Genomic DNA, 14,997 nt, shown 5'->3' with positions numbered 1-14,997 from the left:
TACTGTATTCAACTCAAACTGAAGTCAACCACATTTAGTTGAATACTTAAAAGCTTTGCTAAGTACAGTTTAATTCAACTTATGCTTGGCTACGTCAGAGCTGTTATCAGAGGTTTAACTACTTAGCTGGCATCCAGTCACAAAATCATTACTACCTCTGAAACTTAAATCAATCTTTTGCCACAAAATTCAGATGCTGTTTCTAACAATTCTGTAAAAATCTCCACCCACTCCAGAGCCACTCCAGAGATTTCTAAGGAGATAGAATCTTCTAACCTTCTTGCTTAAACTTAGGGAAACACTGGGAAAAACAAGAATAAACTTGGTTAAAAATTCTTCTTAGTAACAGAAAAAGTATAAAAATAATAATGATAAAATACAGCATTATAATATTGATACTAATATTGTCTTCATTAATCAAAACATATCCTTCTATAAAATTGTAGCACTTAATATATTCAGGAAGCTACATACCAATTTAGGTCAAATTGCTAGACCATTACTCCCTTCTGTATGAAAAACGTGCCCAATATTACTCCTCTTAAGGTGCAGAGTTTTATGAACTTTATGAATTTCAAAATTAATTTGTATTCAGTGAACCAACTGAGGAGGTAATCTGTTGCATTTTGCCAGCTAATCATAAACACTGAACTTGCACTTTGATACAGTTATCTTTTGTGATGGGAAGACTATGTTTCTGTTTAACCCTGGCTACTTATTGAAATGAAATTTAAGTAGTAAATTGAATTGTACTCATACTTAAAATAGGATAAAATTAACTAAAACTTTTCAGTTGAGTTACAAGGAAGGAAAGGCATAGTGTGCATTATATCTATTGTATCTATGAAGACCACAAAATAGCTGCAGGCATATAAATACAGATGGGCACCAGATTCAGGAGCAGTTCTCTCCAAATACGGCAGGTAACCACAGGCAAACTGCAAGAGCACAGAAAGTGGTACCCAGCTGGCACCACTGTTTGATTTCAAATTTAAAAAACAGTTGAACAACAGTGCCAACTGAGTTATTAGAAATCTTGATACTTCAGTGATCCAATGGGTCAGAACTTCCGGAAGTCTCTTCTTTTACAATACCACCAACCGATTTTTACATTCCAACACATACACCAGTGCTCGAAGAAAGAGTTGAAAATCGCATCTGCAACACACACTTGTTAAAAATATCTCTTCAAACTACACTACCAAATGTGTCTGATATTGGATTTCTGTTGTTACAAAGCAGTTGAACATGAACATCATGCTCTGCAGAACTTCTGCATTAATCTTTACCTTACATCACCATTAAAAAGCAAATCCTGTATAAGCAAGTCAACTACAGTATCAGCCTTTGCATTTCAAGTTTTATAAAATCATTTTCAGTCATTAAGGGGTTTTTTTGCATAGCAGCAATTTCAGCATCTACTGTGGTTTGCAGTGTGAGTACCTTCAGCTTAGCGGTAGCTTCCAGAACACACATAATCCTGTCATGCTTTCACCAGTTTCAGCTTCAAACGCCTGATACACTTTACCAAGTTTGACTAAATAGTACTGAGTCTGGTTTTAAACATTTAAAGATGTATCAGATAGTAAGGCATTTTCAGTTTAGAGTATCTTCTGTAAGGGCGGAGTAGAAATCCCTGTTTAGGTTTAACTTTTTTTGTCCTGCTTCTTTGGCATAACTGAAATTACAGATATTTTGTCTTTCTGGAAAGAAAATAGGAAGTACATTTTTTTCTTAAACATTGATTTTAATATTCTCTTGTTGTTTTAACCACAAAATATTCTAATATAGTCATCTCTCATCTATAATTATTAACAACAAAGATTATTGGCAACTATCATATATTCTGCATTTAAAGACCCTATCCTTTCAAACTCCCTCACTCCTTCAAAAGCAGCCTTGAATTATTTGTTAAAATAAATTCTACTCAATATTTTTTCTCTAGAACTTTGCTTTGTGATACCTTTGCAAAACAAAAGTTTTGTTTTATAAACAAAGTATTCTATTTTATAAAGTAAAACCAATCAGCTTCATAAAAGCACCCAAACTACAATTTGCAAGTTAACTGTTTCAACATTCAATAATTCTGGCAATTATTACTTAATACTAACATATTGAAGTTGATTACTCCCAAACTTTTGATCATTAGGATATGTTTCTAAAATGCTTACGTTCAAGTACATAAAATGTTTACCACATGGTCACAGAAATCAAACAACCTGGACTTACCACTTACGATCATTGTACATTCTATTAATTCTATCCCATTCTGCATTCAACTGGGTTAGTGCATCTCCTATTTGTATCGCCTCAGGTCCAGATGCTTCTAATATAACATCAGGCTGCTTCTCATGTATGACTGCAATTTGATCCCCAAGTTTGTCCAAAATATCTTTTATGTTCTGCAAACACAGTAATGACACAAGCCATTAGTACAGTCAATGCCAGTAAGAAATTTAAGAAAGAAAAAAAAAGACCAAAATGTAATCTCTTCAAAACACTGTTCAAAAAAAATCAGTGGCTACAATAAGACCATGGCCATCAGCAGTTTACAGATCAAATCAGTTTTAGCAACTGAACTGAATAGTCCATGACACCTTTTTAAGCATGTGTCCTCAGGTTTTTATGAAGAGGGTTAAATATTTCATATATCCAAACTGTTCCTGAGGTAAAGAGGCAGGAACAAAACAGCAGTATCTTCATTATTAAACAAATCTCCCTATATCATGAAGATAAGGTATGTATTCCTTCCTCACATAAAAAATGAGTCACAAAACGTGACTTTAATACGCTTCATGTAAGCTCCCATATGCACAGAACTGCAAAAGCATAAGCTACATAAAAATTTTAGATTTAAATGACAAAGGTAAAGTAATCTATCCCAAATATCATTGAAATGTGATTTGAAAATACCTTTAAACCAGGTGCTGCTGTAAGACTGCCTTGATATTCAGAGAACAAACAGTCCATGCAAACAGTGAAATTTACTTTTTGAATTTAAAACAATAATGCTTCTAAAAATTCTATGCTCTGCTTTTTGCTTCTTCTGAAAACAGCCTTAGGATATACAGAAATTTCAAAATCATACTTCATTTTGGTGTAGGTATCTTGTATTTTAAATCCATCTTAAACACTCCTATTTGTACTTAAGGGAGCACAGAAGGAAACAGGGACAAGAGGATATCATCAAAACAGAAGAGTCACCCACTTTGTCAAAGGTTGGCATCATTCCACTATTAGCTTTTGAAAACTATTAAAAAAAACCTATTAAAACTATTAAAAAAAAAATGAAAGCATGTACACAGCATGAAGAAAACTCAGAAAAGTGGACTGAAATTCTGAAAAGCTTTTAAAGGACTTGTATAACACCTGCTCTAGGCGAGACGTAAAGCCTGACTACCTCAAATAGGACACATGAACCCCAGCCCATGTACCACACCAAGTGCAATTCCCGACTCCAATGGATATTTTCTGTAGGAATCTTTGTACTGCGCTCCTTTGCGTGCCTACAATCAACCAGGACTCAGACTTATCCACACTTAACTCACATTTGACATTAGGATTCAATATTTTCAAACATACTTTCTTCATCCCCCTTTGAAGAAGGGCAAATACTTAACCAGTTCCTCATCATTAATCATACAGGTAAATCCACTGCCTGGCAATTGGGTGAAATGGGAGCTTAAAACTGAGCACATATTGATGCTTTGCTAATCAAAATGAGTACCATTGCCTTCTGGCTTCATATAAAACTTCATATAAAAGTCAAGAACATCCCTTCCTGCCTCGTCCCACATGAGCAACTGTTTTCCCATGACACAGAGAACAGCAGGTGTATTAAGGAGACCAAGCAGGAACATAAGTAGTGTTTTAGTGTTTCTCTACATATTATGTACACTATGTGATGAAAAACACAACAATTACTCCAACAGGAGGAGTCAAAGCCTTTACTCGCAACCTCCCACCCAGCTTCCACACTGCTCCACTCTGTATCCAGATCCTGCATAAAAGAAAAATTAGCCACACAACTGCCTCATTATTTAATTTTGAGTGCATATTGGTCCTGAATATACTAAGCAAAAGTACAAATACAGCTATACAGTCACTAAGGTTTTCTTCTGCTGCTGCCTTCTCCTGTTCTCTCTGAATACAATGCTTAGGCATGCAGTACCTTCAGTGCATCTTCCTGAGTCGAAAAATCCTCATAGATGCCAGTATTTAGCTCTGGTGCATTCAGTAGCAGTTCAACATCAGCCATGGCCAGCAAGACTTTGTTGATTTCAACCAAGTATTCAGCAGGAAAAGGCAAGGTCCTTCCTCCTGTTGCAAAGGGTCCTTTTAACCTCTGCTGGACAGCAGTCGCCTAAAAACATGGAAGTTCATTTTGTATTTCAAAGAATAAGCAATTTTATGAAAAAATCCTAAATCAATCAGAAAGCTGCAAGTCCAGCAGAGAACTATTTCTATATTTATTCAAAAATTTAGAAAACAGTAGATATCACACATCACAATGACCCTGTGTTATTGCTTATTTAAACTCTGGGGTGTGAGAAGGGCACTGTGGTTTCTCTCACTGTGCTCCTTACTATTTCCAGAAATTACACTTCTTGATTGAGCCTGTATCTAGTTGTGATTACAGCCCACTGTCTGCTTCCTTTACCATCAAGGACTCCCAGAAATTATTGATTTACTGAAGCAGGCTTTTTTTTAACTCTCTACATTCTTTTCGATAAGCACCCCCACCCACAGTTCCCAACCATTTTTTAAAGAGTGTTCCACCAGTACCACAATATGTTTTTTGCATCAATAAGAGACACTAACTCCTCAAGAGTTCAGCAATTGTTATCTGCTCTGGCTGCAAGACCAGACAATCTAGCCAAGTACCATGTTAGCAGATAAGAAAGAAAGAACATTAATTTAATGCAGCTTTTTCTTGGCTCATAAATGATGGTCTGAATCTGAAGCACTAGGAAACCAGCTGCAAGAAGCTATACTCTGCCATGCCTGGCAAAGGCAAGCAGAGCTAGGTGAAGCACATACTCCAAAGACTGAAAGCAGTTTTTTGCTGAAAAGTTATCTTGTCCAACAGGATTCTGTTCCCATCTCTGAAAACAGACCAGTTCTTTAAGATGAGCAATGAAAAAGTAAACCCACCTCCAAATAGCTGAAGAATTCAAGTAACTTCTAAGCTAACTAAGCTACCATCCTGTACCCAGTGAATTTGAGCCAAGTAAGCCAGAGGCACCCAACTGTATGATTTACTAAAAGCTGAGAATACACTTAAGAGTGTGAAAACCAAATGTATGTTCACAGCAATTTCAACTCATAAATTTTACTCTGCAGTTAGTCTGAGCTGAGTGCACAAATGCAAATCACTAGCACAGCCTCCCTAACAAAGTTGTTTGCAAACACCTGTTTGTGCCTTCTTTCTCCACATGTTGCTGAGTATTTCAAGTATACTACTCAAATTAACTGGAATCAAACATGTGCAGCTTGTGTAGTTCAAAAGAAAAAAGGACTGCAGCAGAAAATGTATGTCTACATATTCACCACTCAGGATTTCTTCTCATCCACTGAATGCTCTTAAGGATTTTATTTATTTTGCACTAGTTTGGGTTGTTTAGTTTGTTCTTTTTATTTAAGCAGGCAGTTGTCCCTGTCTTGAAACTGGGGATACAGTTGTACTTCCACAAGACCTTTACCACCAAACTTGGTACACTTTTCATTCATTGCACACCAAAGAAATAGGCTGTACAGGCACATAAGTATAAAATTGAGTCTCCTGAAAACAAGTATTACATACAGGCATCGTAAAATACTTTGCATTGCTTTTGATTCAGTAACAGTACAGCAAGTAAACACTACAGTAAAAACCATAGGCTTTAGTTACAAATCAAGCATCTCGGTCCCTGAACACATTTTCTTGAGGTGCTGTACATATTTGTCAGTTTCTATCACTGAGATTTGGAGCAAAAGCCCAAGGCTGATTTCCTGTGAAGTAAGAGGCATCAGTTCCAAAGAAATTAGACAAAACTCATGCAAGTCAGAGTATCTTTTCCCCAGCAATGTGGAATAAGCCTAAGATTGAACCAGCACTAGGATGCCTGCTACAGCACAGCTGCCTTCAACATCTTTAGGTGTGTTCTCTAACTCTCCGTCATCCCACAAATCCCATTCTCACACAGGCAACAGTCCAGAATCTGGACTTGATCCAAATGAACAGGTCACTTATTATCGTTCTACTTCACACACATTGCATTATCTCCCATTAGAAAAAACCTTGCACAAAATTTAAAACAGCATCCATTGGCATGCAGCAAACTTGTTCTCCACTTGTTGCCAAAACCGACATATACAGAAACTTTCTGCTTCCCCAGTAGCACTGTCCTGGGCCAGGTTGGTGCTTTTCTGCAGAGCGGTGAATTTTTCCTGGTGCTGTTCCTGCAGAGCACACACTAATCTCCAGCTGCCTCCCATCACTGAGATGATGTTTCCTCCTTTCACAACCCTCCTTCTTAAAGGTGAGCATATGTAAGTGACAAACACATCAGTGCTTTACTATAGCAGAGTTATAATTGTTCAGCTGTTCTCTACCTTGCATTGCAGACGGGCAGCTTCTAAAATGCAGCATAAAGTACTAAACAATGGAAGAGGAAAAGTCTGACATAACTGTCTCACACAAATCAAACACCTAAATGTCATGGAAGCTGGTTTGTAGTGTTTTGTGGGGTTTTGTTTGGGTTTTTTAATTTAAAAAAAAAAAAAAAAAAAAAGGGGGGGAGGGGAATCAAATTCTTAAGCACAGAATTTGGCTTCAGATTTTCTTCCCCTTTCCTCTTTTATAATGAAATATGTTTTGAAACAAAACCTACCAAGGATTCAACTCAAGGAGATACTCTGACTGCTTAAGAAATTGACATAAAATTAAATAATTTACCTTTCATGTTTAACTACATAATTATTTTAACAAAAAGTGTTTGCCCAGTCTCATCCCAGATAATCATACGTTACTTATCATCTTGGCAAATAAATACTCTTTTGATTAGATTTGCTCACTTTTTAACCATTGCTTGTCCCTTCTCTCTCACACACAAAATATTTCATTGCTGGTTTTCCAGGAAAAGCTAAAATCTAATGTCTATTTTATTTGTTTTTCTGGGTTAACAACTTCGATCAGTAAGCAACATATTTGTGCTCAATGTAGCTAATGGTTCACATTTAAGTAACCCAGAACCTTCCCTATAAAAAGCAAAATAGGCAAACATGTTTTCTTTATTACAGGAATAATACTTCAAGAACCTTCAAGATGATACCTGTGTTTCAGTTTATAGGAAAAACTGCCCTGTGTCAGCAACAGCAAATTCACTTACCATCTGCAAAATTATCATTTTCACTTCAAAACAGTTTTCTGAAATCTGGGAAAAATCTCTCAGGAACTTTAGTCAAGTAATTACCTCTGCAATTCAAGGTTTAATTTTTCCTTTCCCTCATTCTGAGCCAAGTCAGAATAAAGCAATTTAGACAAATACTAAAAAGCAAGGTTGGAAAAGAAGGAACAAACTTTTCATGCAGGCTTTTCTAGCTAACATATTTGTGGTGAAACAAGGATTAGTCAGAAGTACCTGCTGTGCAGAAGGGTTACCAATATTTCAGAGACATTTAACTCCACAATCCCTAGAAGAATACATTATGAGCAATATTTATGATCGAGCTACTTCCAGCAAATCAATATATAGATATACATTACTTTCAAGCACCATAAATAAGTCCTCTCCTCCACACTCATTTACAAAAACTTAAACAATGTGTTACAGAAAGCCTTAATTGGAGCCTACTCCCCAGCTTGGCAGCTGAATTCTTTCTTTCCCTCCTTGTTTATTCATTTCAAACCTAGTTTCTCTTCCTCTGCTCCCTGCAACTTCCTTACATCAACATGAGAGGTTGAGCCAGCTGCACACCATTGGGTCAAGAACTCATTTAGTGCTTCTCTGTCCTGAGCTAAGGTGGGCAAAAAGCATTGCAGTTTTCTACTTGATAGTCTAGGTGCCCTAGGGATGCATCCAGGATTTCCAGTCTCTACTGACTGAAGAAGGGGGAGGGAAGAGTGCTCAGGCACAGAACAGAATGGCAAAAACTGGGGATGGGCAGTTTCTGTTGAAGAATTTTAGCATCAGGGTCAGTCAAGTCCAGTGGCTCCAAGAAAATTCTGGAGCAACTGTGATCGTCTAAAATGATAATGATATCTGGCAACACTATTTCTTGCTTTAGAAATTGTATGGTCCCATACCATTTGGGGTGTTCAAGATCAACTAGTAAAGCAGGTGACAGAATGAGCCACAAGGATAAAATAAGGTCATTTAGGCTGGCTCACCACTCGGCTATCAGAAAGCTAGAGGCACAGGCACGTGAAGCAAAAGTAGCAGTTTCTAACTATGCAGCAGTCATGGAAACTGCTGTGGACCCTTTCTGAAAGCCAAGCTGACTCAGCCAGGTTAGGAACTGCATCTGGGAGTAAAAGGATAATTTTATACAACTTAACTAATTCTGAGAAAAGATTACATTTCTCCATCATTAGTCTATTGTAATTGCTATGGTAATCCATATTTGCGTGATACTCTGCTTTCAGCACCCAGATACCAAGACGGAATAATCCAGGAATGGATCCAGCAGTGCCAGGGATTAGCTGCAGTATATCCCTACAGACAAGCGCTTTATAGGAGGCAAAGGGTCTTAGAAGATCAGCCAACCTGCAGTGAGACCAACAGGGACAAGGAAGACCAGTCTGTGCCACAACTGGACTGCTCCCATTAGCAAAGGACCATCCAGGTACAGCTGTTTTGCTTTTCAATATGGTAATTGATTTACTCAAAGTAGCTGACGGTCAAACAGAAAAACTGAATCATGTTGTTTTACTTTAAATGTTTCCAGATTCCCACTTCTTTCAAACAAATACCCTGGCATAAGTCAGGTGCCAAGGATCTCATGTGCAAGTACCACAGCACACCAGGAGTGACCACAAGGGACCAACAGAGCCATCAGATGTCAGACAGGTAAAGAAATCCTGGGGCCACCATGGGAGAATATAATTTGAAAAAGTTTATCAGATTTAAAAAGTTTACTTTCGTAGCTGATACGGAATAGCCTACATGACCAAGGAGAGTACACCATCTGCCATAGGTCTGCAGCTCTAGCCACATGGCACTGCAGCTTGGAACCAAGAGCAACATAATATCATTTTGTGGTGCAAGTCTCTCAGGGAACCCGAGCATTTTACCCGTCTCCAAGTTAATTGGCACTGTGTTAAAAAATTACACAGCAGACAAAAAGAGACTGATCGGTTTTAATGATGAAGCAGAAACTGAGAAGTTCTTGACAGATTGCCTAGCCCCCAAGCTTGTCCAAGAAATTACTTACTGCTTCACAAGGTTCCTCTCTGTTATTACCTAAAATATTAATGCAATTACCATGTGACCAAAGTGTTTGGAAGGATGAAAAATAGAGAGAAAGAAAACAAACAAACAAAAAAACCTCAAAACAACAAACCACACCATACACCCATAAAACCACTAAACCACAAAGACAAAAAAAGACAAAAATCCCAAACAAACAAACAAAAAAACACACACACACAAAAAAAAAAAAAAAAATCCCACAACAACTAGGATTATCTGTACCCTCCATGATTAAGATGTACAGCTTTCTGAGCAGTAGATTTTATCAGACTTTGACATCCTATTAAATCAGTTCTGAAATTGTTTGTCAAGACCTGTACACACACATTATCACACATAACTCTTCTCATCAGAAATACTTCAATCTTTGTCATTTTTATTAATCTTCATTGTGTACAGTAGTATCAATCACATGAGGGTAGTTTTCACTCCCTAAGCACTTGAGGCAGTGAAAGGCAGCATCAGAACAGCTACAATATCCTGACCACAGGATGCAGATGCACTGAGTTTAAGCCTTAAATTAGCCTTTTTCACACCTGCGCTAACCAGACATTGAATCAGGTTGTTTGAGACAGGGTACCAAAAACAGCTAAGCATAATCCCCATGAGACTGACAAGAGAAATTGTCCTAATTCAACAACACTGGCCAGATCACAATCTAAGACTTGGGCCTCATGGCTAGGATATTTTGGACCTATGATGACTATGCCAAAAATCCAAAACTAGTATACATAGATAATTTCCTAATGAAAAATGAATGTTGTCATTATGAAAACACTTCTTTCCGCGAAGGTGTCAAAAGAACAGCCATAAAACCCTATTATACTAATCTCTAAAGCTCATACCTAGTGTTCACTTTGTTTGCTCTAAGAAAAACAAAGAGAAAAGTCTCATTTTACCTGAAGTTTTTGTTCATCTTCCACACCTTGCAGCCCTGACAGACGGTGGTCAGCCTCATCCAGCCACTTCATTAGACTGTCATGTTCCTTCTTGTACTGGCAAAACACTGGAGAGAGTTCTACCACCTGCCTCCTTTGAAATGACCTGCATTCCTACAATCCAGTGTATTAGGAAAATATGGTATAAGAAGAGGGAAGCAGTGAACAGAATAGGTCTTCTTTATTTGAAAAACAAAAATACTTGAGGGATTCATTTGAAGAAGCAAATTCCAAAATATGCAATAGTATCCCTTTTTTTTTTTTTTTAATAACTATATTCTATTTATCTGTAAAGAGGTAACCAAAGCCAGCCTGAGGATCTTACCCTGCCTTTGAGCTACACCTCACCTTAGAAACTCTAATATGATTCAAACAGGTGAGCTAAAAGGAATATAAGAATACAGATCCGTTTTGTTCTATATAGAAACATTTTTAATATGGCATGTGTATGAAGGCACCAACACATACTAGAAAGTCCATAATTGCAGATAACACCCTCTCTAGGAAGCAAGAGGAATTCAGGAGCAGACTCATATTCACACAAACCTCTTTAGCTGAGAACTCAATTAATATGCTTGTGTACATATGCCTACATAGTCACTCTTCGCACAGCCTGGTGGTGGAGACAAACCTCTGCTGGAAGACCAGTGAAGACAAGTGAAGCAAATGCCCAGCTGCCAGCACTCATCTGTCTAAATACATTTAGGGTGGCCCTCTGTGAAAAGGACTTTACAAAAAAAAAAAAAAAAATCGAAGCCACTCACCCACAACTCTGGAATGCCAAAATTTGTATTTTGGAATTGCAAATATTCAGAGAGTCAGGCCTTGTGTATACACATTTGTCTGTTCCCCAGAAAATCTTATACACTAAAAAAGTCATAACCTGGTTGTAAGTGGGATACTAAAGGGAAAACTGCAAATACGAGCTTTAACTACAGTAAATACCATAATCATACCTGCACACCATTGTACTTTTTCTGCAGAAGCAACAGCTGTATGCGGATCTTCTCTCTCTTGTGGTCCTCCATTGGCTGCTGTAACAACTGCGCTCCTCTCTGCAAAACTTCTTCAATCTGAGCTCTCTCTTGGTCCAGCTAAAAATGACACAATTCTGTATTATTTACAGAAAGCTCAGCTATGGTTTCCAAAATGAATGTATGACCTGCTCAGATATTAACAGTAATGGTACTGAATTGTTTTATTATCCAAACGTGAGCCAAACAAATTCAAGCAGAAATTCTAATCCACAACTACCAAATCTTAAAATCCAACTTGTTCATTCCATAAACTTCAGAAAGAGATGTCTGCAGGAAGCTCACTCAATGAGCCAGCAGCAGGCAGCCACAGTGAGAGGATGCTATGACTTCAGCTCCATTTTTATTCTGAACATTCCTTGACAATAATAAGCAAGCTCAGAGCAGAATAGCAAAAAAAAAAAAAAAAAAAAACCCACCCAAAATATAATAATTATAGCACAAAGGGAAGCATATGTTCTATAACAATAGGTCCTTTTACAGAGGCCTTTTAAAAATGGCTTTCTGTACTATACATGTCATTTTCTACAGACTGACATTCAGCTTTCCAGCTCAGTTTATATTTTATAATCTTAAAAGGAGAGCACATAGGGTGGCCTGGCAGGACCTTACCCAATTTGTAGCTAACAAGGCTCTTGTGGACAAGATACAAACAAAAATATGACAGCTTTATACAGGTAAATAGCAGACCTTAGATAAGAATCTAGAAAAATATAAATTTTCTTCTAAATACTTATTTCAACACTCTTACTTGCACTTCGTCTTACAAGTACCCACTGACCTGACCTGTACACTGTGATTCAATAATCATAACAGTTTACCCTTAAAGTGGAAAAAAATACCTACCCAATGCAATAGATTGGAGGCCCAAAATTGTCAAATGCATAGGAAGAGCCTCAGCTGCATTAGCTAATCACTTCAACATAAGTTCAGACAGTTAGATATAAAAAAAAAAAAAAAAAAAAAAACCCAAAAAAAAAAAACCACAGCCTTGCACCCTATCACTTTTACAGGAAGGATTCCTCATAAACAGCTACTTTAAGGAGAAGAGAGAACACAAATGGAAACCAAAGTTCACTACCTGAAATATATAAAAACATGATGGAAATGCAGACTGATGCACAACTGGTTACTCTCAATGCACCAGTCAAGAGACAACAACTACGGGAAAACTACGGGAAAATTGTGCAGTGTTTCTAACAACCTAGTAATTCCTTTCATTTTTTACTCCTGTCTTAAAAAGATATTCTCAGAATTCTCCTCCGAGGTCTACAGGAACGTAACACACGGGCAAAATAGTCCATTATTTAATTCTTCCACTGCCCACAAACCTTTTCATCTTCCCCACTTAACTCCAGATGCTTTTCCACAACTTTTAACATATTCTGTATGTCACTCTCAAATTTTTCCAGGTCGGGAAAAGCTACTCTGACTTCTCGGGGCTCTGACATGACAGGAAGTCGTTCTTGTCCAACAAGTATCTGCAAAGAAAAATAAAACTTCATTCAAGCTAAAAATTTAGTGTGAGTTGTCACACAGAGTTTAACGATTTAAGACAGTTCTACATGAGCAGGTATATACGGGACCATCAGATGTCAGCATAAAAAAAATGACAAGAGTTGTTTAATCTAACACTATTACCAAGCTTTTACCTTCAAAATTCAATCCGAGCATTTTGGTCTCAAAACAAACAAAAAAAACCTCCAATCACATTAGCTTATGGTGGTGTTCTGCAATTCATATAAATATGTACTGCAATATATAATTTTTTTAAATCTTTATAACAAAAATTTATTTGTAAATTTTCCTTTGCAATTCAAGTCACCTACCTGCTACTCAGGTAAAAAAAGCAGTTGGTCTAAAATCAGTCTGCTCATTTTTCAGATATAAATATCTACACTTTAAAGAAAATCAAAAGCAGCAAACTGCTATTCTAACACAAAGATCTATCCCCTAAAGACATTTCCCATAATTTTGATGTAGAACCCTCCAAGCATGTTTTGAGGCTCGCTCATCCTCACCTTGGCACTTTTGATGTGCTGAGAGACCTTCTCAAAGTTACGGTTCAGTTCTGACAGTTTGGGTTCAACAAGTTCACGGCATGACACTCCCCGACCATTCATTAGGATGATAGCCTGGTCACGCACATTATCCACTCGAAGACTAACATCATCTAATTCAGATATTAAGCGCTGAAAAATGAAAAAAAAAAAAAAAGCGCAAATGGTTACCCTAGGAGAAGAAATAAAAAACAACACAGGCAGCAAACCTGACTTGATTTCATTTATGTCCTGGTTTTGTTAAAAAACAAGTTTCTCTTTTAGTGAATTTTGCCTGCCAGCTAAAGCCTTCGTATTAGCTGCATTTTCCTGGAAAACCAGATACATATTTTGGTAAACATAGCAATGGAATGCAAACTTATTGATAAGGACAGATTCACATCTTGCAAGAGGGACAACGAGAAACTGGTGACCAAGAAACTGACCAACTGTGTATAACATCTCATTCAGGTGAATACTTCATATAAAAGTGGGAGATCACGAGAATCTCAGCCCTTTTCCTTTTCCCTTCTGCTTATGGCCGACATTAGGAGAGGACCTTGCTGGTCGTCCCTGCGAACTGAGGCCTAGTGAGAGACTGAATCCAGCTCCAGTTGGCTACAGAGTCTAATCCAGGACTTGGGGTGCTGGCTCTGCAGTTGCTGAGACTGTCAAGATTGGTTTTGTATATTTTGTATTATTTTCTCTATTCTTATTAGTAGCATTAGGAAAACATCTTTAATTTTTTCCAACTCTCTTCTCTCTGTCCTTTTTTCCCTCCCAATTACCTGTCCTTACTGGGAAGCGGGGAGAGGGAGGGGCAAAAGGGGGAAGTAGGGAGGAGAGGAGGTTAACGATACATCTGCCAGGGTTTGATTGTCACCCCGCAATCTTAACCCTCGACAATTTAGAATCCAGAAATGGTTGCTTCACAGCAACCTTTCCTACCTTCACAGTTTCCTCCTTTTTGCTTGCTGACTTTTTCTCAATCTCATCCAGCAAGGCTTCAGCCTGATATAACCAGGTACTTATGTGGGCAACATTTTCATCAAAAATTTCCAGCTGGCTTTGATGATTCTGGAAAATTATTAATAAAATGTATCAACGTGAGAAACCTACAAAAAACACCAACACAAAAATGAAAAATACCCCCACAAAAAACACATACACACACCAAAAACATACAACTACAACCTGCCAAAACCACTAATATGAGTTTAAATAAAAAAAAAAAAAAGATCAATGGAACAGAGTGTTACGGATCCACCTTGGAAAGGAACATTAAAAATTAGATTCTACCTTTCACCTTCAATAAGTATTTAAAAGAATTCCATTTTCATCCTAGACCCTTCAGTATTAGTATTACAGAACCAGTTGAAGTGGTTCATCTGACTAAATAAGGACAATGTATTACTAACATTACAGCCAAACCACAACAGTCAACCAAAAAACTCACAATGTTTTCAGTTATCACTAGCAGATTCAACAGTATGCATTATGTACCGTTGTTTGTAGTTTTTGTTGTTGTTGCTTG

At 37.4% G+C, this 14,997-nt stretch overlaps 1 protein-coding gene across 5 annotated transcripts in view; it reads right to left on the bottom strand.

Annotated features, from left to right (window-relative positions):
• UTRN (utrophin) overlaps window positions 1–14,997 on the bottom strand; it is a 370,439-nt gene that overhangs the window by 227,950 nt on the left and 127,492 nt on the right. For 4 of the 5 annotated variants that reach the window (XM_065835372.2, XM_065835371.2, XM_065835373.2 and 1 more), the window contains 7 exons: window positions 14,412–14,540; window positions 13,446–13,616; window positions 12,756–12,905; window positions 11,347–11,484; window positions 10,352–10,504; window positions 4,172–4,363; window positions 2,230–2,402 (listed from right to left, as the gene is read on the bottom strand). In XM_065835372.2, coding sequence (XP_065691444.2) covers window positions 2,230–2,402; window positions 4,172–4,363; window positions 10,352–10,504; window positions 11,347–11,484; window positions 12,756–12,905; window positions 13,446–13,616; window positions 14,412–14,540 — 1,106 coding nt within the window. The remainder of the gene's footprint in view (window positions 1–2,229; window positions 2,403–4,171; window positions 4,364–10,351; window positions 10,505–11,346; window positions 11,485–12,755; window positions 12,906–13,445; window positions 13,617–14,411; window positions 14,541–14,997) is intronic. The other variant, XM_065835374.2, reaches the window with a different exon arrangement.

This window comes from Patagioenas fasciata, chromosome 3, assembly GCF_037038585.1.
Source record: "Patagioenas fasciata isolate bPatFas1 chromosome 3, bPatFas1.hap1, whole genome shotgun sequence".
Classification (NCBI taxonomy): domain Eukaryota; kingdom Metazoa; phylum Chordata; class Aves; order Columbiformes; family Columbidae; genus Patagioenas; species Patagioenas fasciata.
Note: the sequence above shows the minus strand (reverse complement) of the source record. Positions and strands in the feature narration are given on the sequence as shown.